Source organism: Eublepharis macularius, chromosome 5 (assembly GCF_028583425.1).
Source record: "Eublepharis macularius isolate TG4126 chromosome 5, MPM_Emac_v1.0, whole genome shotgun sequence".
Classification (NCBI taxonomy): domain Eukaryota; kingdom Metazoa; phylum Chordata; class Lepidosauria; order Squamata; family Eublepharidae; genus Eublepharis; species Eublepharis macularius.
The window spans coordinates 94,622,728-94,646,433 of NC_072794.1; the positions used below are offsets into that span (position 1 = coordinate 94,622,728).

Genomic DNA, 23,706 nt, shown 5'->3' on the forward strand with positions numbered 1-23,706 from the left:
TGCACTTTTGGTTTGGGAGTGTGCTGTTGCAATGATTGAAAATCGCACTCAAAAATTATGCCAGATTCACTGTTGATTAAAATCCTCAGTGGCTAATATAATCCTCCATCAAAACATGCATACAATCTACAGAGAAGGTCTATTCATTTAGGAACGTGATGTGCTGCCTCTACAGACATCTGCTTGAGGCATCTCACAAAATAACAGTGCCCTAAGTCCAATTTGTATTATGGACAAGGAAACAAGTGAGGTCTGGTAACCTCTGTGAGAAGTTAGCCCCTTAGAATATGCACACACTATAAAAAGGAAGTGCCAGTTTTGCTGCATGCATTAAGTCAGTGTTTCCCAAAAAGGGTTTTGTAGAACATTGTCATGAGAAACCGTGGAATAAATAAACAATTTGAAATACCACAAAAAATTACAAATCCTTGAAATATTGTGAGTTTTAAGTTGCTGACCAGGTTTATAAATTCAACTCTTTACAAATAAATATTGACAATAATTCAGCAGAAATTGAGTTTCACTTCCCACCATCAACTTTTTCTGGCCTATTAACATTTTCGTGGGTAGGGGTTCCTGCATAGAAAATAGGTTGGGAAACACTGAATTAAGTCTTTATTTCTTTGGTTTGAAGTAGTCAGCTTCAATGTGGCACATGATTTTGACATGGAATTAATTTGCAAAAAATGTGAATCCCATGTAAAAAGCGGAAGTACAGTCATGCAGAGATACCTAATAGATGTTGAATTGCTGAGTGTTGTAGCATTGCGATTGTGCAGCATTTCATTTGACTTGCAGGCTGAACTTTAGATGTGTAATATTTGTATAACATTGTGCTAAAGACAAGTTTGTTACTGGTAATAGTGTGGCGGCTACTATCACATTATTGCTTCTAGTTCACTTTATGCAATTTCTTCCTGTGCCGTTCTGTACCATTCTGTCAATGCCTTCCCAACTGTGGGTGACACTACTTGGTACACATGGAGCTACATGTTGCACCTATGTCATTTGGGCAAAGGTTGCATATGTTGTCAGGAGCAACCAAATATTGCCTCACTACCACTAATGTGAAGGTGACTGAAATAATGAACTCTGGAAGCTAGTTTTTAGGGCACATGGTTAATTGGCTTTATCAGTTTGCAAAATAGAATGGTGTGGGTATGCATTACATTGCTCAACTTCAGATCTAAGGATGAATTAGTTCAAAGTTGATAAGAAACTAATATGCAACAGTATACTACAAGTAGATTTAATCTGGTGGTGGCCTAGGGCCAAAACATAGCTGCAAAGCAGGAATGTCTTGAAAAGTCGACCTGTATTGTGAATGTGTTATACAGATGGAGTTACTAGATTTGGGACAGAACTGAGATCTAGTAAGTTTAATTTTCGGTAGGAAGAGCCCCTAGAAGCTATGAGAGCAAAAGGTCTATGCTTTGAAGCATTTAAACCTGTTTTCTTTTAGGGGCATCTGTGTGGATGCTTTCCCTTGTAGCAACGTCTTTAGAAAAATAAAATGCAGAACTACTGAACAACCTTTGAAAGAAAAAGTGGAGGATTAATTTTGTAGGATTTGATCCAAAGAACTGAGTTCATCAAGCTTTTAAGAATTTCAGCTTGCTCTGCATGTTAATCCTAGTTTTGATCTGTTTAACTTGTTTTAAAATCTGCTGCACAGGGATTTCCTTAGTTTTATATTGTATAATTTCTTTGATTAATGGTCAAGATGATTAATGGTCATCTTCCATATATCATAACAAAAATACTAGGTTTAAAAAAAATACTCCTAGAAATATACAAACTTTTCTATTGTCTATATATGAAATGGTTTTGGCTACTGAGTTTTGCACCTGTCATGCAATGTGAATGTCAAATTTAAATATATCTTGTTTTAGGTATATTTGCCATTTATTTTATGGCAAATTTATGATGAGATGTAGTAATAATATGACGAGCAGATGTAGTAATAATACTAACTGTGCTTATATACCGCTCTTCTAGACAGATTAGTGCCCCACCCAGAGCGGTGAACAAGTTAGTCTTGTTATTATCCCCACAATACAACTGGGGAGCTGGGGCTGAGAGGAGTGGCTTACCCAAGGCCACCTACTGAGCTCATGGCAGTAGTGGGGTTCAAACCAATAGAGTGCTGATTCACAGCCAAACCACTGTTTAGCTTATGCTGCAAAACATGCTTATTCTCTTTATACTATTAGTAGTGGACTAGATAATAATAAATCTTAAATATAATATTGTCTTGCACATGATAATCATGCTTGTATGCCCCAAAAAATCTTTTTATGGTAGGAAGTGGATTTGTAGAATCTGGCCGTGATAAGAAATAGGCTGAAAGTAGTTTATTTAAAATGCTTAGTTTCATGGATTAATAAATGTTAGTTTGTGTCTAGTGAATTTCTGTTCTTTTTAGCAGATAGGCATTTCTTTGAAGGTATATACTGTTTTTGAGGACTAGAAAGGCAAGGCTATGAAAGCCACTTCCTGAACTGGAGTAGATTCCAAAGAAAAAACATAATCAGTGGTGATCAAATCTAGTTCTTTTGAAGCCATATTCTAGGTAATTTGAGGGCAGGCTGAATCTTGAGTGCTTTTGCCTGCAATTTGTTCATAGTGCTATTGATCATGCTTGGCTACATTGTGTGTGATACAAGGCCCAAATGTTTAAATTACCATAACTTTCCCCTGCTTCCAGTCTCTATTTCAAAGTACCCTCCTAGAGGAGAATGGTTGAAGAAAGAACGTTTGGACAGCTTGCAGTTGAAGATCTACCCATTGTACTTGTGTATTCCTGAACCAATGTGTCTCCCATGATCCTTTGCCTCACCACCCAAAACAAGCAATAGTGATCATGTACATTAGTCAGTGTGCTATAGTAGTTAGAATATTGGACCAGGATCTGAATCTCCAAAACTGTACCCAGGTTTACATCCCCACTGCCATGGAAGCTTGTTGGGTGAACTTGGACCAGTCACACACACTCAGCCTAACTTACATGGTTGTTGATAGAATAAAATGGAGGAGAGGAAAATGATATAAGCTGCTTTAGGTCTCCATTGGGGAGAAAGACAGGGTATAAGTTAAGTTTAAAAATTCCGTGAAGCCAATATGTTTTGCTTCTCAGTAAATATGCATAAGATTGAACTGTGTATTTTGTACTTGTAAATATACTCTGCTAATTAACATTAATTAAACATTGTGGATACCTTGGTATAACTAGTGACACTTAAACAACTTAATTGCCAGGCTATGATTGCATATGTAACGTACAGATTTGTACTCAAAGATAGTACAGCATGCAAGACCAAACGATGTAAATAAAAATGAGATTATTTTAAACAACTGCAGAAGTGTCTTCTTTAACTGCAGATCCTCAAAATTGCAGTATTGCAGGCATGTCACTTAAGTATTGCTCATACTACTTCAAATAATGTGCTATGAGTGCAGATCCTTGGTAATAATGGATGGATTAAAAAAAATGGGATATGCAAGGCCCTGTAGACATTTATCAATTGCTTCTTTCTTCCCTAGAGATGTGCTTTGTAAGGGGACATTTAAGGCCAGTGTCTCAATTAATTGTCCTTCAGCAAAAGGGGGGACTTCTGTATGGGATAGTGATCAGTATTTAACAAGCAGGAGCTCCGCAAGGACTCGTGGGAGGTGGGGTAATCTTTTCCCTCTCTCCCATTATTTCTTTTCCCTTCCCTGGAACCTTCATGGTTTCTCGCCTTTTCCTTCCTCCTCCCACTAGCCAACCTTCATTGATTTCCCTCTACCCCGACTTCAGTTTTTTCTCTTTCATTACACTTGGCAGCCTGTACCTGGGAAAAATCTAGTCAAGTTGCACAGTGCCAATGCAGGGAACCTGCAATGACTTAAAAGGAGCATATCAGTTTCCCCTGTAACCCATCTCCACACTATTTCCTGCTTTCCTCCTCCTGGCAATCTCCAGATCCAGACCTTTCCCTAACTGCTGTCTTCTCTCCTTCCCTTTCACCCACCAACCTACCTTTTATTTCCCCCAACCACTTCAATTATATTTATTTACTACATTCATACCCTGCCTTTTCCACAATGGGGACCCAGAGCAGCTTACATCATTCTTCACTTGTCCATTTTATTCTAAACAAACCTATAAGGTATGTTAGGCTGTGAGTGTGTGTGAGAGTGTGAGAGTGAAAGAGACTGGCCCAAGGTCACTCAGTCAGCTTCCATGGCAGAGCAGGGATTTGAACCTGAATTTCCCAGATCCTTATCTGAAATTCTAACCATTACACTATACTGGTTTTCAATTAGGTGGTTGAACAGTAGAAAGTGGCCAGGTTTCCTGATTCATAAGAGTCAGAGGGTATCAAGTCACCTGATGGTTGCCTGCAATGAGTACTCCCTCAAAAGTAAAAAAAGGCCTGGAAAGAGTCCTGCCCCCTCCTTTGCCATTTACTGACAGAACCCAACACTTGAACGTGGGCAATACTGTTGTGGTTTCCTAGTAATGACCATTGAGAATATTTCTTAAAGTTACAGGTGCTGGTTCTATTATTGTGGGGGAGGTTAAACCCCTCCCCATCCCCCCTGCAAATCTGGGGGATTTCTCAGGTTTCTAGAAAGATCTGTCTTGTTTGTTCATACTATATTAACTGGGGACTTAATTCATGTAAGTGGCTATTCTTCCTTGCTTATTTGCTATCCTATGTTTATCTCACCCTTCCTCAAAGGAGCTCAGTATAAATTATTCTACCCTCTCCATTTCCCCCCCACAAATCTTTAGGTTGATAGAGTGATTGATGATATTTTATTATTGCGGTCCTTAGACCAGACTTGATTGGCTCAGGTTTGCCCAGTTTCTTCAGGCACCAGGGATACTTGTACCTTGATCTCACCAGACTTATTCTGGCATTTTAATCATTCTGTCACATTAATATTTATTTCTACTCTGACTTCAAACTCAACTGAATGGAGGAAATAGTACATATCTACACAACTTGATTTTGCAATCAAGCCTTTTTTTGCAAAATTTGCACTTCATTGTGAAGACTGTGTTGGTGTAGGTGGAGACAGAGATACAGTGCCTAATTCCAGGACTGCCCAAGCCTGGATGCTTAACTATACTCTATGTAGCTTTTCAGTCTTGCTCATAGAACAATTACGTGTTACTTTGCAACCGTGAATACTGCATTTGTTAAAATACAAGTTTCTAGTATTCTGCATATTTTATCATCTGGTTTTAGACCTGCCAATTAGAATGAAATACAAGTCAAATGAAGTAACTGTAAGTCACAGAGCCAAAACAGATGAGATGCCTGAGAAAGAACCTCTGCCAAGGAGAAGAGGAAGAGAAGCCCTCTTCTCCCTGGCAGAGGTTCTTTCTCTAGGCATCTCGTCTAGTCCGCTCAGCTCCCTTTCACCACCACTAGCTCTCCTTATTCCTTTAAAAGAACTCTGCAGCCAGAGAGAGCCAAGCATGCGGGCGGCAGTGAGAGGGAGCTGGCAGTGGCAATCGGTTCCTTGTCCCTCTTGTCCCAACCAGCGCCCCTGGGCAGCATGTTCTTGCTCCTCTAAATGCACTTGGCAGCCAGAGGGAGCCGAGAGCACTGGCAGCGGCAAGAGGGACAAGGAGCCTATCACTGCTGTCAGCTCCTCCTCACCGCCGCCCAAGCAGTTGGCTCCCTCTCACAACCAACTGCATGCTCAGCTCCCTCTGGCCGTGGAGTGCTTTTAGGGGAGCAAGGGGAGCTGGCAGTGGCGAGAGGGAGCCGTGTGGACTACATGAGATGCCTAGAGAAGAGAATCCCTCTTCTCCCTGGCAGAGGTTCTTTCTCACCACACTTCCCGTGGAATCTTGCAGGAAACTGACGCGTGTCCTCCACCTGTCAGGCGTCTCATCTGTTTTGGCTCGAGAAAGCATATCTTCTCCAGTTAATGTGTTAAGTTAAATTTTAGAACTGAGATTTCCATTTGATGTCTAAAGATTACTCACATCTGGTGTAGATCCTTGCTGTCCTCCCAGTAAACAAACAAACCACAACCCTGAATTCAAAAGCATTCTGAAAATGATCTTTAATTGGGACGCTATTAACTATATAGACATGCCCTGTATTGCACAGCTGTCTGCTAAATTGGCTCTTAAGCAGAGATGTTGCTACCAGCATGGTGTGACTCATTTTTCAGCACAGCAGATTTCAGAGGTGACTTGAATGGAGTGCTTGTGGCTCGAATATTAGAGCAAGGGTAGGAGGCTGAATGCTCAAGCAGTGGTGGGAAGTGAGCAAGAGCACAGGCACAAAATACTTCGTGGAACACTGGTTTGCATGGATCTGCATCTGGAAAGGAGAGGAAGGAGTCACTCATAGCATCTTGGGTAGCCTCACTTGACAAGTTGCTTGCTCCTTGCTTTGTGATGCTTTCAGATTCTGGAATGGGCACTTCTGTTTTAATTTCAAGGTGAGCTTCTTTATCAGCTGAATGAGCCAATGTGCTGTGGGAAAACTGTTCTGTTTTCATCCGCTCCACCCATGCTTTTGCACGTCGTTTTTTCTGGATTCCTTTCCAGCACTGAAGGACTAACATACAGCTGAACGTCAGGATATAACTAAGTCCTAGGACTGCAAGATATTGCATCATATCTGTAAATAAGACCAGATTATAAGAGCATTCATTCAATCTAGGAATGTGAGCTGTAGAGGATTCGGATAATTTTGTTGACTACACTTGTAGTACAGGTCTGATATTAACTACCTTTTTTTATAGCACCACTGTAATCCTGGTTTTTTTAAAAAATGTGCCTGCTTTGTAACATATAAAAGACAGGTGTGTATATTTTTTAAGGATTAGATTTCCCCACTCAGGTCTTTTTATAATAAAATTCCATAAAGATGGAAGGGCTAGTCTACACATAAAGCAGAATAAGATAGTCAAATTGGTTGTACCACTACAGACTGCAAGTTGGAAGAGTCATTTTAAATCCTCCTCTGTAAAAACTCCCTGTACTTAAAATAATTGTCACACCAGGCAGGGCTAATTTACTTCCCAAGCAACTCAAGCGGACAGCTAGAACACCAAAACAGTATAGGGCCTCCACCAAGAGTTAAGGGAAAAGGGGAAACATTTCTGAGAAAGTATGGAAAAGTATTGAGAGAGTTAAGGGAAAAAAGAGTTGTGGGGAGTGGGGGGGGGGAGAAAAAATCAACTGTTGTCTAACCTAGAGAGTTTAGAAAAACTGGAGGGGGGCTGGGGGCCTGTTAGATTTCCCAGTTGCCCCTCTATACCCCCTTGAATTCCTTGCAGATGCGTAAGATAAGCAGATGGATCTAAGACTTTAAGCCTCTGTTTTTTGTGCTCAGGTACAATGCACAAAATAGAAACTCAAGAATCCCTGTGGGAAGATTTGTGCCTCAGATGCAGGCACAGGCCATGCATCTACCCACCCTCACACACTCATCTATGTCATTCACACATCCACTTTGTATAATTTTTAGAGAATATCTGTGGAGAAATATGTTTTACTTTGGGGGTTTGGACTATTCCAAAACCTTCAACCTGTTGTTTTAAAAAGTTTTCCTCTCAACTAAGAACAGGCAGGAGAGGGAAGGGTCAAGTTGATTGCTCTCAAAGGCTAACTTAGCCAGGGCTATAGACATGCAGATGGCCTGTCTGACTACAGATAATGAAATGGTCAACTCAGACCTGCTAAAAGCTGACTCTAAGGAGGTGCCACAGATATTTGGGAGAGGGAGAATGCTAGACAATCTCTTCCTGAAGATTTTGTGAAAGACTTATTTGACCTATCCAGGGGATGGGCAAACAGAGGTAATAAAATCCCCTGGCACAGAGAGGAAACTCTCTTTTGCTGATTTCATCTGCAGGCTGAAGGAGCTCACACACCCAGCTCCTGCAGACGGATACTTTTAAAATTCTTAAATGGTGATAGCTGTTCTCTGTACGACACAGACTTCCATCGATCAGACATGATATCTTAAAACAAGTATCACAGGAAAGGGGGGGGGGGTCTGGCAGCAAACTGCCAGCCCTCCAATGGTATGTGAGTGCAGTAAGCAGTCTCTGCAGTAACCATATGCAGCGTAGCTGGTAAGGTAGCTGCAGGTAGCTCAGGCAAATGGGCAAAACCAACTATTGTCTTTACACATGCATTCTCTGTTGTGGTACTCTCACAGTTCCATGCACAATGATGTAACTTCCAGAACATTATGTCTTGGGCTGATTCTAAAAGAATTAGCTTTGGTGCAAAGTGTGCATGCCCTCCCAGGGTCCATGCAATGTCACTTCCAAAAGTAACATAATCGTGCTTAGGATCAGAAGCGCATGCACAAGGGAAGGCCAGGTGAGACCTCCCTCTCCCGCTGATTGCCAGAAAGACCTGACAACCCTACTAGCAGGAGACTCGGGCATGAGGCAGATTCTTAAAAGGCAAGCCTACACTGGTGGGGAGGAGCCTTGGCCCTCTCCATTGGTAATTTCTACAAAGCTAAGTGGTGACAGTGGAGTATCAAAAGGAGGAGAGGAAAACCCCTCTGAGGGTTGGCCTTGCCGGGAGAGTGGCTCATCACCAGATAGAGACTTGGGGCAGCCACTGGTGCCTAGGTGCCTTGTAGGGCAAGATGGAGCAGAGCTCTGCTGGGTAATGTAGCTGTTCTGCCGCAATATTTAAAATTACTCTTAGAATACCTTCTCAATAATTTAGAAAGTGTGTTTATGGTACTTGCCATCTGATACAATCATCATTTACACCCACATAGCCTTTAGAAGGTGCCTGATTTCTGTGTTCTTGGGATTAGGCTTCTTATGTTTCCTGTTCTAGGGAAAGAAAGGCAACTGAAAACTGGATGACCAGTCATTGGAACAGAATGACCAAGAGATGAAAATTCTAAAGCTGGCAGTGAAACAATGGGAATCATAGAGTCATATGCAGATGATAACCAGTTCTATATCTTGCCATCCAAATCCCCTGATGATGCCGTAGAGGGTCTTGCCTGACTGCTGTGGTCAAACAGCTGAAAGCGAACAAATTGAACTGAACCTAGACAAGACAGAAGTGATGATGGTTGGGAAGGCAGAAGTCTTGAAGGACATTGTGCTTCCCACTTTCAATGGGGTTCACTTGACCCTTGTTGACTCTGCCCAGGGCTTATACTGGATCCAGCATCATTGTTAGAAAAGGAAGTTAATGCAGTTGCAAAAAACACTTTATATCAACTCAGTCCAGCTCAGAAGATGGCCCCATAGCTTCACACAGCCAATCCAGCCACCTGGATCCATGCCACAGTAACATCAAGATTAGATTACTGCAGTGGTTTCCCCTCAGGGTCAACCTGGAGGCTCCAGTTAGTGCAGAATACTGCAGCTGGGTTATTAGGACCTAGGTGGAACATGCATATTGCTCCTATTCTGCAGCCACTCCATTGGCTACCCATCAGTTACAGGGCTCAGATTAAGATGTTGCCTATCACATACAAAGCCCTTGGTCTCTCATATCTGCAGGAATGCCTTTCTCCCTATGTTCTTCCATGGCAGCTTCACTCATCTGAACAGGGCCTTCTGCAGGTCCCACCCTACAAATAGGCAAAATGATCTGTTGTCTGTACACATGCATTCTCTGTTGTGGACCCCACCTTATGGAACGGCTTGCCTGATGAGGTTAGGAGGCTTCCCACTGTCCTGGCTTGATGAAGGCTATGCAAAAATTCAATTCAAGGCTCAGTCAGTAGAGGATGGAGCCAGCAGTTAGCCCCAGGCAAAACAGACACTCTCCAATTAGTAAGAATCCCGCTCTGCAATCAGCTCCAACTCAGGCAAAAAAGACAAACAGAAACACTCCAACTGGCACTACTTTACAGCTGTCTCTGCACACTCACACAGCCCCAAACACTATCCTCCCACACAGACAGCCCCCCAACCTTAAACGACTTCTCACCTACAACCATGAATCAGCTAGCAGAGTCACCAACACAGGTACCAGACCCTGCAACAGACCCAGATGCCAGCTCTGCCCTCATATCTACTCAGGAAATACAATTACAGGACCCAATGGCATCAACTACACTATCTCTGGCTCTTACACCGGCTCATCCTCCAACATGATATATGCCCTCCTGTGCCAACAATGTCCATCTGCTCTGTACATTGGACAAACCAGCCAACCTCTGCACAAAAGAATAAATGGACACAAATCTGACATTAAAAAATGGCAACATCCAGAAACCAGTGGGAGAACACTTCAATCTACCAGGACATTTCATCAAGGATTTGAAGGTCACCGTAGTTCAACAGAAACCTTTCAAAAACAGAATCCAAGGGGGAGCTGCTGAATTGGAATTCATATGTAAATTTGACTCAGTCAGGCTTGGATTGAATAGGGACTATGAATCGTTATCTCATTATCAGAAGTAACTGATTTCATTATCAGAAGCAAACTGATCCCATTATCTGAAGCTACTGATTGCATCTACTCCCCCCTCCCCTCTCCACCTATATATCTGACCAGTTTCTTCTTACCCTCTATGCATCTGACGAAGAGAACTGTGATTCTCGAAAGTTTATGCTACAGTAAAGTTGGTTAGTTTTAAAGGTGCTACTGGACTCTTTTCTATTTTGTCCTCCCACACAGTAACCCCAGCAAATTCCCCCAGCAGTTAAGGAAAGCAAGAGAAAAAGACTCACTGCTCTAGCAGCTCACTTTCCTGCTCCTCCTCAGAGCCCAGATGGCTCTAAGAAGGAGCCATGTGTCATGTTTAAATATGCTTGGTTTTTAGCTCTCTTTTCAGATTTCTGCTTGTTTTCAAATTTCTAATATCCAAACCCTATTGTATTGTTGGATATCCCAGCCATTCATCATATTTGTCTTATACTGTGTTATCTGCCTTGAGTCTCAGTGAGAAAGGCAGGCTATAAATTATTTATTTATTTACTAATTTGATTTATACCCTGCCCTCCCCACAGATGGGCTCAGGGCAGCTAACAACATTAAAAAAATACATTAACAGTCACAAAAACATAAAATCAATAATAATTTTTTAAAAGTCATTAAAATAGTCCAGGAGCAGGCTATTTAAACAAATATTGGGAGTCTGTATACAGGCATAGCAGATGGCCGAGGGCAGCCCCAGAAGAAGTAGTGGTCTTAGATGGAAGAAGGAGCACATCCACTGGCACTCAGCCAAAGCCCCGGCAGAACATCTCTGTTTTACAGGCCCTGTGAAACTGTAACAGGATCTCCAGTGGGAGAGCATTCCACCAGGCCGGGGCCAGGGCAGAAAAAGCCCTGGCCCTGGTTGAGGCCAGACGAATGTCCTTCAGGCCGGGGACCACCAGGAGTTGCTTGTCTGCAGAGCACAACACCCTGCAGGGGACGTAATGGAAGATTAAATAATGTTAATAAATAAGTAAAGTAAAAGTTTCTCAGGCCTGGGTAACCTAATCTGTATATTATGCAACTCTTTTGTTAATTTTGCAAATCAAGCACTTTAATTGTTGTGTTATCTACCAGTTGACTTGCATCTTCTCCTGTTAACTACCATAAAAATGCATTAGGAAAAATAAGTTTATCTGATCCTTTGTTCATGCCAAGACTTGCTCAGGATCTTATCTGACACAACAGCAAGGCTTTTCTGAAATACAGAAAATTGGCACAAGGCACCAGGCCCTATGATCCCTGTCTTTCTAGCTCTGCCTCTACATTGCTGTACATCTGTTCAGTTACTATGCAAAGAGAAATTCAAAAGTTAGGATGTTCAAGTCTTGAATCACAGACAATAAAATACTAAGCTCACACACAGCCTTAACTTTTCGTGTTTAGCCATTGCAGAATTAGAAAGCCCTCACAGTCAACTAATGTAAGATTTGTGCTACTGTTCTCTACACACCTACTGCAGTCTGGAGATCAGTTTCAATTCCAGAACTTCAAGCCATACCTGGAGGCTCACCACCCTAACAGTACTGTAAGTTTAAACATTTCAAATGTCTTCCAAGAACATGCAGTAATACTGAATCTTAACAGCTTGTTCCACAAAATGTTTGTTTGTCCACAAAATTCAGGATTAATATATCAGTCTATAACTTTAGCTATTCTTGAACCCCAATAACTGCTGTCACAAATTCCTTCTCAAGAGCTGGCTAAATTGCTGCTCCACCTTCAGCCCAAGTTTACAAAACCCAAATATGCTTTCTGTTCAGGATATGCTTTTCAGGATATGCTGAGGCAGATAATAAAGCAATAGAATAATACTCTTTCAGAGTATTTTAATAATACTTTTCCTTCCTTTTACTTCAGAGTAAAAGGAAGGAAGTCCTACTGTGGTTCAAAGTTTTTGTGAGCATTCTCAATGATGCTGTACCCTGGTTTTAAAAAAAATTATAACTGGGCTGGGTAAAAAAAAAATTACAAACAAGGGCCATTTTCACACATCTTTGCATTGCTCAAAACTCATGGAATGAGGGCATCTTCATGGAGCAATTTCTGACATCATTGCGCCACAAAAATGGAATCATGATAGGGTGACATCAGAAATTGTGCCATGAAGGTGCCCTCGTTCTGTGAGTTTTGTGCAATGTAAAGATGTGTGAAAACGAGCCAGGTCTCTTTTATTTAGATTTTTAAATAAGCCTATACCCCTCCACTGCCACCCTATCTCCACAGCTTCCAAAAATAAATAAAAAGCAGACTTGTAGTATGTGATTTCTTATTAAAGGAAGTGGATTCTGCAAGTTGCCCCTAATTACATATCACACACTAGGATCGCCAGCTCCAAGTTGGGAAATTCCTGGAGATCTGGGGGTTGAAACCTGGAGAAACCTGGAGAAAGTGGGGTTTGGGGAGAGAAAAGACATTGGCATGGCATAATTCCATAGAGTCCACCCCTCGAAGTAGCCGTTTTCTCCAGGTGAACTGATCTCTGTGGCCTGGAGACCAGTTTTAATTCTGGGAGATCTCCAGCCACTACCTGGAAGCTGGCAACCCTATCACACACACACATACATGAAGCTGCCTTATAGTGAATCACACCATTCTGTTAGCAGTTAGTCCCCTCTTCTCACTGAGGGGCAGTTTACAGATATAAAAAACCCTTCCTCATATATCATAAGAACAAGTCACTGCCTGGTCTGACATGAAACAAAATGGATGTCAGCCAGGTAAGTGGCTGGGAAAATATTTTAAAAGGAGAGTAAGAGCAGCTGGCTGACTAAAGATTCCCTCCTTTCCCTAGAGCTGCATAACTTAGGACAATGAGGATCCCAGGAAACTCCCAGGATTCATTTCATCAACACCCAGCCTCATTTCCCCTCACCCATCTACCCTAATCTAGCAACACTTAAGACTATTCAGCAAACTTGGTAGCTTTTCCCATCCGGTATTTACAGGATCATCAAGCACGATTTACATAGGTAGATCCATTAATCCTCTCCCAACTCATTATCCACCTCTGGAAAACTCATTAAGTCATTGTTTTGGTGACAAATATGTCAGCTTGCCACAGGAAGCATTTTGAGACAGTGAGAGTTCTCATTTTGGGACCCATATATACATATACATATGTGGGACCCACATCTGTGTGGGTCTTCTTTTCTCCATGAAACACTGGTCATTTTGCTGTTGCCTCTGTGGATCTCCATGTTTGAGACTGCTAACCAGTGCTTTTTTTCTGGGGGTACGTGTACCCCTAAACGTTTTGTGAATCTAACGGGAGAAAGTAAAAATTTTTTAAATGTTGGAATTCCCACTAAGCCAACTCCAAATGTATTATTATGGATATTTATGTGATTTGTTAAGTTTTATGTAGTGTATGTTGGCAACAAAGATGTTTAGTTATATTTAAACTCACTAGGAGCGCTGTTCATCTTACAAAAAATGGAACGTCTTTGAGCATCGAACACACCACCAAGATCGCTGGCCTAATCGGTGATCGTTAGGGTGCAGACAAATACAAACAAGTCTACTCTAAGCCACTTGGAGCTCTGGTAGTTGGAATCTAGCACAGTGATTGGTCAGTCTTGTTGCTACCCCCAATGGCGGCGACCAATTTGTGTATTTGTGTACATTTTGCGCAAAGAGTGCAAAGAGTTTGTCTATATTGAACCTCTTTGGTTGTGCGCACATGTCACTATAGAGGCTTGGGTGACAATATTGATACCCATAATTCTCATCACCGACAGTCTTCTGACGTCATTTGGACTTCCCAATAGACAAATCCTAAGGGGGTTTTCAAGAGTATCTTTCAGAAAAGAAGGTTCCATCATCTCTTATGCTTCTTTTAAATGCAATCAAGAACATCCCAATTTCAACGAGTGTGAATGTGGCTTCTCACAGATTAATTTAATAGTGACTCCAACAAGAGCTTCATTGCATTTAAGCACTGTAGCAAACTTAATGTTTATAAAATTGGTAGGCCCTCCTTTAAGTTTGTTTAAGCCTTCAGTGTATGTAAATTCATGGTTTTTGAAAGGACATCTGGCGACGGACACCAAAAGCAAGCAGAGGAATCGGGAAGATGTTAGTGAACACAACCTCATGCCAATCTGGAAGTTATTGTGAGCTGTGTAATATGAGCTAATGCATGTTCTTGGTAATTTTGTCCATTAACTGCATTTATTTTTTCCGGTTTGAACTATAAAATGGTGATTTTCTTGAGTCAAACTGAGAGTATCCCTAAACATTTTTTTAGAAAAAAGCACTGCTGCTAATTATACTCCTCCCTGAAACTGCTTTGTCCCCTTTCCTCCCCGATTTCCTCATATGTGTTCTGTGTGTGATTATATATTTGCCCTTTTATTTCTCTTTTAATAAAAACCTTTCTAGTTGAACTTCTGGCTAGTTCATTTTGAGAGTTGTCTCTAGGGAACAATCTCCATAAACACTGGTGGAGAATTCCAGTTACGCCCCACCCCCCTCGCTGTGTCTCCTTTAAGCTAATTTTCCCCAACTAATTAGGAGACTGCCTATTTGGGTAACAATTTTTCTGTCAAGGTCTGTAATGACTGCTCTGGCAGCAGTTCATCGTGATCTCGGGCTGGGGATCCTTTTATCTAGAAGTGTTGGGGACTGAATGTGAGACCTTCTGTGTGCACAGCAGATGCTCTACCACTGAGCCATGGCTCCTCCGCATATCCTCTATCCATTTAATGCCACCCCATTTGGTTCCTTTTCACTTGTTAGTGTACAATATATCATTTCTCAGTTTTGGAAATGTTAAGATTTGTTTGTTTTTCTGTTCTTACAGAGCTGTGGGAGGGATTCATAAACACTGTCCTTTTATTTTTAAGGAGAGACAGTCTTTTTTTATTACAGTACTGAAAGGGGAGGGGGGTTGTATCACTGGAAATTCCCAAGAAAGAATAAGAACCTTTTCTTTCTTTGGAAGCCAATTAAAGTCTAAGAATCATAAAATACAAAAAGAACCATCAACTGATTCTGTAAGGCCCAACTATACTTCCCTCATAGAAGGTAAGGTAGAATGGGTTTTTTTTCATTACATAAATCAAGCAGAAAACAGTATTCACATTGTCTATCTAGAAGGCCTAGAGGCATACTTTAAATAAAAATTAAAGCTGGGAATTTGGTCAGCTAACAAATGGGTTCTAGCCAACATGTCTAGATTTCCAGTAAAACTTGGCCATTCAGAAATATGACAACCCAAGGTATTCCACAAAGGGCTTTTTTGCCTATTTAGACACTAATATACATTACCATCTCTTTTCTAAGGAAAACTCGTTGCCTTAATGCCTGATGGAAAGCTTCTCTCAGGTGGATAGCAGAGTTGGTCTACAGTAGCACAGAAAAAATGGAGACCAACAAGATTTTCAGGTTAGTCAGGTATCAGATTTTGATGCCAGATATATGAAGGGAGCTTTGATTCTCAAAAGCTTGTATCTTAAAAATCTTGTTGGTCTTTAAGGTACCACTGGACTCAAATCCTGCTGTTCTCTCAGGCAGACCTGTCTACACAAATATGTATAACAAGACAGAGTATTGAAAACAGTTGTGTAATTTGAGAGACCAATTGATGTTGATTTCTTGATCTAATGCTGCAATAATGTGTTTTGAAAAAAGCTCTTTTCTACTGCCTTAGACCTATGGCTACCCATCTTGATCTGTTTTGAAAAAAGGTTAGGATTATATACAAAATAAAAAAAAATTCATGAGGGTCTCCCTTTGCCCCCTTCCATAAATCGCGCTAATTTAATCAATGCTAACCGCATTGGCAAACCAGCTCTGTTAGTTTCTTGCTATCAGAACCCTACCAACTATGATTTGAGAGCAGGATTTCATTCATTTCAACCCTAATTTATTCCGGATATTGTTCTACCTATTTTAATATGAACAAGTAGGTTTCACAGAGTGAGCCATGTGCGAGGCTGCAATCACGTCCTTTTTGAAAACAGGGCTCTCGTGCTTTTGCTGCGCTCCTTTTCTTTTCTAAAGAGCTCCTTTGCTTAAAATCCACGCGCAACTTCCGATCACCGTCGGCTGCTCTCTCTCCCCTGTCAACAGCGTAAAGCGAATCCCTCCTCCTCGGAAAGTTCCGGCTATGTCTTGTTGCCCGGAACCTTTGTGTGGGGCTGTGCGGAAGGGCCGGTTGTTGTTACGTGTTGCTCTGGGTGGATGTGGGCTGACGGGGACGGGATGGCCGCAGGGTACGTGCAGCAGCTTTGCGGGGGAGCGGGCGCGCTCGGCCTTTCCCGAGGCGTCTGGGGGAGCCGCTTCGCCGCCCTTCGGCCTCTCGGCCTGCTGCTCCCCCCGCAGCCTCAGCCGCTGGCGATGACAGTCCGCGGGGCGGGAGGCGACGGAACCCTGGAGGAGAATCCTTTCTACACCAAATACCAACACAAAATCCAGGAGCTCCGCAGGTAGGGGCTTGCGTGGGCTGGAGCTCGTTCTTGAGGGCAGCGGCGAGCCTGACGCCTCCTCTACCCGCTAGCCGGTTCTGAGAGGCAGAAGCCTGGCCCTGCCCTCTTCTTCAGGCTGCGCCCTCCGCTTGCTCTGGGCTGTCACCGGGTATTATTCCCGCGTTGTCGCTGTTCCACATCCTTCTAACCCCGTTTAATCCAGCGGGCTTGGAAGGCTGTGACTGTTTTTTTGATTGCACTGCTCCTCTTTTGCAGTGGAAACAAGCAGGAGTTTTGTGGCATCTTCAATAATTGCAGATAATCAGTGCGATCGGATGAGGAAGCCTTCGAAAGCTTATGCCATAAAGCGCCTCGAGATTCCTTTCAGGGAATTACAGCATATTTTAAAACTGCCCATTGCCACAACTTTTCTGTTTTATCACGGATGTAAAGGTTGTCTTCGACAGGCTGTATTGTTTTGTATTGGACATCAGTTTTTAATTATTTCTGAACAGCTACTTCCATTGCATTTTTGTTAACTACTGTGATTGAATCGTATTTTGGAAAAGAGGGTATAATTTATACGTAAAAAATGCATTATGTTTGCTGATCGTTGGTTCCACTGATTTGGAAGCTTGGCTTGAATAAAAATTGTATTTATTGCAGTTTTATTTGCACCTTCTTGTCTTAATTACCTTTCCAGGATTAATTTTGAAGATAAATTGTGATAAGTAGCTCACTCTGAGCTGAGATCATGGGAATAAAATGTAAATGAATAACAGTGATTGTTGCAGTAGTAATACACAGTTCTAACTTTGATTCAGATCTAATCCTGATATTTTTGCAACTCAAATGGAGGCAAGAAGAGATGAGAAAAAGCAGCCAGTGGGATACTCAAAGCAAGCAGAGTTTGTCAGATTCATGGAGGAAAAGGCAAGGCTGATATCCAAATCTAACTCATCTGATTTTTATTAACCATCTGAATTTGGATTAGAAAATGTCTACTATGTTCAAAAACTTCTGACTGATTGCTGTATTTGCTCTTTATGTATCACTGTAAACATTTACCCATTTTCCAAGGCTTGGAAAAACTGGTCAAGGATTACTTGTGCACACTGCTTGCAGTGTGTGTTTTCCTGTGTTGGCATTTTTGTTAAAAGTCAGCAGCAGAATGGATAATATGTAAGAATATGTATGTGTCCTAAATAGATTGTGAACCATAATGTAAAGTAGCTGTCAGAGGGGGTTTCCCTCTTACTAAAGTGGTATTTTCATCTCTGTTTTTATATCATAAGGAATGCTCTATTTCACACAGACACCCTTCCATTTTCAGCTCTTTGTGCATCTATCTCTCTGTGACTTTCACATGAACTGGCAGTACTCTCCGTTCAGCTTCGTGAGGCAATCAGTGTTGTTACTCCTATAGTGACTATAGTAAAGGATATCCATGGAATCGTTTCTTGCATTCTTAATTTTATTTTTATTATTTGATCGTATTTAAAAATCTAAAGTGGTTTGGAATAGTGTTATGAAGTTAATGGTTGTATGAATAAGCCTTAATTTTAGCACTATAAAGGACATTTCCTTTCTCTGCATTCACACAATAATCATACTGCACACTTGCTTATACCATGTAGTGTACTTTGTACCATGGAGTAGAAGACTTAAGTCACAGAAGACATTTCCTTTCTCTGCATTCACACAATAATCATACCACACACTTGCTTATACCATGTAGTAGAAGACCAAGGCACAGAAGTTAGCTTGTTCTGTCTAAAACCCTGCATATCAGCTGGTCTCTTGCAGCTACAAGGACAAGTACAGCATCTTCATCTATCAACAAGCAGGAGGCTGTTCATAGCAAGGAGGCTAGAAGTCTTAGGCATGCATTTGCTTTATAAAGCAAATATAATTCAGATTGCTAAAATACTGACTAGAGCTGTAGGGTTAATTCTGCATATTCCTTCTCTCCTGGCAGATGCCATTAATATTACTGATGCCTATGGATAGTTAAATGTTGAGGTTTTCATTAAAAATCCAATTACAGGTGAATACTCTACAACTATTGCTGTTTTATTCATTTATTTCATTTATTGTCTATCTTTCCATTTGAGATTCTAGGCATATTACAAAACTACAAGAACTACAGTAAAGATGAGAATAATACCTCCAAGTGTAATACATCCAACAAACAATGCAATAAAACTGGTTTAGGTAATTATAGAATAATGAAATAAACTGTAATATATCCAGTAAACAATGCAGTAAGCAGGAGAATGAAAAAGGAAAACTGAAATTTTCAGACAGAATTGAAATTAGAGACTTGTTGCCTTTACGAAAAGCACTATATGACATTCCCTCATCCTTAAACTGCAGAACTGCCACCAGAGGCATTTTTAAAATTCAAAAATAGCTAATTAGTTTATTTATTTTAGAGGGGAAAGGTCAGGTGAAATCAGGGGTTGAAAATTTCTGTGGTAATTCAACATATATATATCTCTGAGGTAAAATCAGAACATGCGCAGCTTTTAGTTCTTATGCTCTTTACAGATACTTAAAGGCTTATGTTTTTAGGATTTTGTTCTCTTGTTCCCCCCCCCCCAAAAAAAAACTAGTATACTTTCTTTTCATACTCTCTTTCGGAGTAAGGAATGCTAGTACCCACTTTCTAGTACCCCAATCCCCTTCTCTCCAAACACTAGTGCTTTCCTTCAGTTGTTAACTGAATCTGAAGGTCTCCACAGGCAGTTTCCAACCACACCTGACCAGGGATCTCTTCCCTCTCCAGAGCTATCTCTCTGTTTGAATGGGTAGGAAAAGCCTCATCTCCTTAGATCTATCCCCTTTCTTTGGCCCCATTGGTACTCTGCACCTACTTCCCAAACTTCCTTGCCAGCTTTTCCTCAGTTCTCCTGTTGGTGTTAAACTGCTTTAATTTAGGAATCCATTTCCCAACTCTTCACATTCAATTCCTCTCTGCTAGGACTGAAAAAAGACGCCTCCTCTTTTGAGCTCATGCTATCCAATTGGATCCCATGGAGTAGCCTGCCACTCAAAGCTCTCGGATTCTATAAGCGATTAACTCTTAACAGTCCTGCAGCTGTGTGTACAGCATTTCCGGGCTTTTAAAAAAATGTGCAGTCCCTCACGGTCTTGGACAGTTACATTTTACTATGTCCTTATCACCCTTTTTTCAAGCCCTGCATGGTGTTTTTGCCCAAGCAAAAATATAAATTTATGTTGTTTATAATCCACCATTCTCACTGAGACTCAAGGTGGATTACACAGAGTAATTTAATGCCACCAACAGCTGAGATACTCAGTAAACAATAGGATGTAGACTGCAGAAATTTGAAAACAAGTTGAAATCTGATACAGAGCTGAAACAATGTTGAAAAAAATTCGCAATTTGACATAACATAAACAAGAATAAAAGCCATTGCACAGCATATATGTGCAATGACCGCTGAACATTTTTATCATAAAGTAGGTTATAATGGCATGAAGTACTAATTTTAAAGCCACTATTAATGTTCAATTTTAGGCAGATGCCTTGGGCAATAAAATGTCAAAAAGAGGATTCTCAAAAAATAAGGTAAGGTTAATATTTTCGATTAAACAGCTGTGGTTTTAACCTTGGTCTTTTTATGCCATTTACTCCTGCTATAATATAGATCTTTGTATAGTAAAACTCCCAAGTTTCAGTTCAGGTATTCTTCTGTGTGTTTTGAGTAGTCTTGAATTGCACACAGGCTAGGATTGGCTATGGAATATCATGTGACTATGGCATAGTCTACTGTATCCCATGATCTGTCACAGTTTGAACTCTACTTTCTGCTTGACCCATTCCCCCATCTCAACAGAGATTGTATTTGACTTCATTGCATCTCTCTTCCTCCTCCTGTTATAGCAACTTGCTTTACAGTGCAATCTTGAGGCCTGCCAGTCTGCTGTTGCCTACATAACTGTGCTATTTAAGGACTTTGGCGGGAGATCTGTGCCAGCAGCTGGACATGGCAAGGCTGCTGGCAAGAGCACCTGCTGTGCCATTCCCCTGGCAAGACTGCCAGCATCCCCCAGTTGCCACACCACCCCCCGACAGTTGCATGGGCTGTGATCCTGAAGCCCCCCCCCCCCGAGATCATGGGTGGGGAGGTTGCAAGCGGGGTGCTCATCATGCTTGGGCATCCTTCAGACTACCCGGTCCAGTCCAATTGGAACTGTTAACCCTGAAAGTACCGCTAGGAAGCTGGCACCTGCCTGCAGTATGACAAGCGTGCTCTGTCCTCCCCAAGCCGACCTTCTGCATGGAAACGTCGATCCAGGAGGTGCACGCCTGCTCACTTCCTTCTCATCCGTAGTCCCTGGGTTAACGGTCCCAGTCAGAATGGAGGAATGACAGACAGCCACCTGTCTGGAACCCATTCTCACGGGTGAAGAAGAAAACCCTGTGATAGCCACCTCCCACGGAGGATCCCCCAGGGACAGGGGGGTTCATCCCCCATTGTGTGCATCCACACAGCACTGGATTAGATACCTCCCTCCGGTCACACGCGTTCTTTGGAAGCAACAGCCATCTGCCTAGCATCCCAGGCCCCAGCAGCACAGAGGAATGAGACTGCCCCCTCGCACATGGGCAAGATATCATGTCCAGGCCCATTCTTTTGTGCCACTGTGCAAGGAGGGATGGCAGCAGCATGCAGTGATGCCCCTCCCAAGGGGAACACCTACCAGCCATTCGGCTGCCTCGCCAAGAGATTCTGTGGTCTGCCCCAGGCTACCTCCGCAAGCAAAGAGATGGGAGGGGAATTGGTGGGGGAGGTATGAGTCACAGCCATGACCTGCCCAAGCAGCCCCTCAGTGTATGCCTGAACCTCATGCTATTGACAACCAGCAGAGGTGGTCCATGGCAGCCGCCACCAGTGAAGCCAGGACAGCCATGTACTTGTGGCCTCCCTCCACTGCAGCTCCAGCTGTGCCTCCCATGTCTTCTGGGCCTGAGCCCATGGCACCCAACCTCAGACCCACTCATCCTGGCAACCCCTCTTTTCTCCCCAATAGAGACCCAAAGCAGCCTACATTATTCTCCTCTTTGCCTTTTTATCCTCACAACAGCCCTGTGAGGTAAATTAGGCTGACAGTGTGTGACTGACCTAAGGTCACCCAGCAAGCTTCCACTCAGAGTGGAGATTTGATTTTGGGTCTTCTGTATCCTAGTCTGACACACTGTCACCATGATGCTGGCTTTGTAATTGTGAGCATCATGCATGTCTCATGCATGATGAATTGATACTATTGTACCTGTGTTTGTGACTCTCACAGGTTGTAAGTCACAGTTATAAGGGTGTGGGAAGAATACAACCTTCTCTCTTGCCTAGCAATGAGCTTTATTGTTGTGATTATTGTTGCAGACACTTGATTCTATACTTAATGTTGAGATGGTGAAACAGAAGAAGCCTGAAGAAATAAAACAGGTAAAAAAACAACAAATGGTAGAAGTGCATTTTGATTGGATGTTTTTGTAAATCCTTTATTGCACAAGGTGTAACCTTGTGAAAGCCAATATAAGCAGACAGCCTTATCATTAACAGCTCAGTACTCAGAGCTGCTTCATCTATTACTGTTTTCTTTTCCTAAGATTTTCTTTCCCCAAGATTCTCTGTGCATGTCAGTATGGTGACCATTAGGTGTGAAGTGTGGTGCAACTGTTTTCTCTTGCTACAAGTTGAGGCAGTTGCTGCAACAATTGGCTTGTCCAGTCAACATACTTGCAGTCTGAGAAAGTATTTGTACAATACTTCACATAGCAAAGTAAAATCATATTTTTAGGCACAGATTGTCACCGTGTGAGCAACAGTAATATGTGAATTGGTGCTCTGCTTTTCTGAGTGACTGACATAGCAGTCATCAAACAGACTGATGCTTTGGTCGAGCTCATGCCTAAGTTTCGAATGCCTTCCCTGTTGAGGTTTACCTGATGCCTAGTCTTAGGCACCAGATCAAAACATTTTTTTAACCTGGCTTTTAACAAAGGAGTTTTATGTTTTTAGGAGTTTATGGTCTGAGGTTTATTTTATAGATATTTTAGAGTGTTCAGTAGTTGGTTTGTATTGATTTTATGCCCCTGCCTTGTTTTGTCTTTATATTAATAATTTGTGATGTTTTATGATTTTTTGATACTGTTTTTACTTGTAAGCCAAGAGGTGGCTTATAAATTTACTAAATATAGGGATCATTCATTGCTTTCCAGACATATATTTAGTGTGGGGACCATTACCATATGATGAGTATTGCGTTTACTTAGGGTTACCTCTGTGTTCCATGATGGCCTATGAAGTTAATGTAGTCCTTTCTTCATACAGATATGGAGGCAATATTTTTCTGCAGAAGATACTGTTTATGCCGTTATTCCTGTAAGTATAGCTCATACTCTACAGTGTGAGAATGTTTGAGATTAGGGTTCAAAGATCTGCTGAGTAGGCTTACTTTGGCTCTAGCTAACAAATGCTGTTGTTAAATTGAGTAAATTGAGGGTGTTTTTAAAACTAGTCACTTTGCATACACAGTGAAACTTAAGCTTCTCGTTCTTTGTTTTTCTAGTATTGAATTTAGTGACAGTAGTCTACAGGAACTGTCAGTTGCTTATGGATGGTGTTTTCCATTTGGTGGAATTGAAGTATGTGTATGGAATTATTGTGTGTTTGAGTGCATACTGATTTTTAAACTTGTTACAGTTTGTAAGTATCTTATTGAAGTTAAATGCAGTATCAAGGAATAGGAAAGCCAGGATGTAAATATTTTATGCAAACTATAACTCCACCTATTATTTTGCTGTAGTTATAACTACTTGGTTATTTTCCT

The 23,706-nt window shown here is 41.7% G+C and overlaps 2 protein-coding genes across 4 annotated transcripts in view; one reads left to right on the top strand and one right to left on the bottom strand.

Annotated features, from left to right (window-relative positions):
- Positions 1–6,135: 6,135 nt before the first annotated feature.
- TEX38 (testis expressed 38) lies at positions 6,136–6,633 on the bottom strand. Its single transcript, XM_054980398.1, has one exon. The coding sequence runs from the start codon at positions 6,631–6,633 to the stop codon at positions 6,136–6,138; it is 498 nt and encodes a 165-aa protein (XP_054836373.1).
- Positions 6,634–16,559: 9,926 nt separating this feature from the next.
- The window catches only part of ATPAF1 (ATP synthase mitochondrial F1 complex assembly factor 1), a 35,584-nt gene continuing 28,437 nt past the window's right edge, over positions 16,560–23,706 (top strand). For 2 of the 3 annotated variants that reach the window (XR_008597034.1, XM_054979627.1), the window contains exons 1-5: positions 16,560–16,866; positions 17,670–17,778; positions 20,390–20,440; positions 22,257–22,319; positions 23,208–23,258. Coding sequence is in view for 2 of the 3 variants with exons in the window: in XM_054979627.1 (XP_054835602.1) it covers positions 16,622–16,866; positions 17,670–17,778; positions 20,390–20,440; positions 22,257–22,319; positions 23,208–23,258 (519 nt within the window). In the remaining variant the exon portion in view is untranslated. Of the gene's footprint in view, positions 16,867–17,669; positions 17,779–17,811; positions 19,060–20,389; positions 20,441–22,256; positions 22,320–23,207; positions 23,259–23,706 lie in introns of those variants that run through there. The other variant, XM_054979629.1, reaches the window with a different exon arrangement.

Excerpts from the sequence above, each read along its gene's own strand:
- TEX38 (XM_054980398.1), bottom strand. The coding sequence starts at position 6,633 with ATGATGCAATATCTTGCAGTCCTAGGACTTAGTTATATCCTGACGTTC.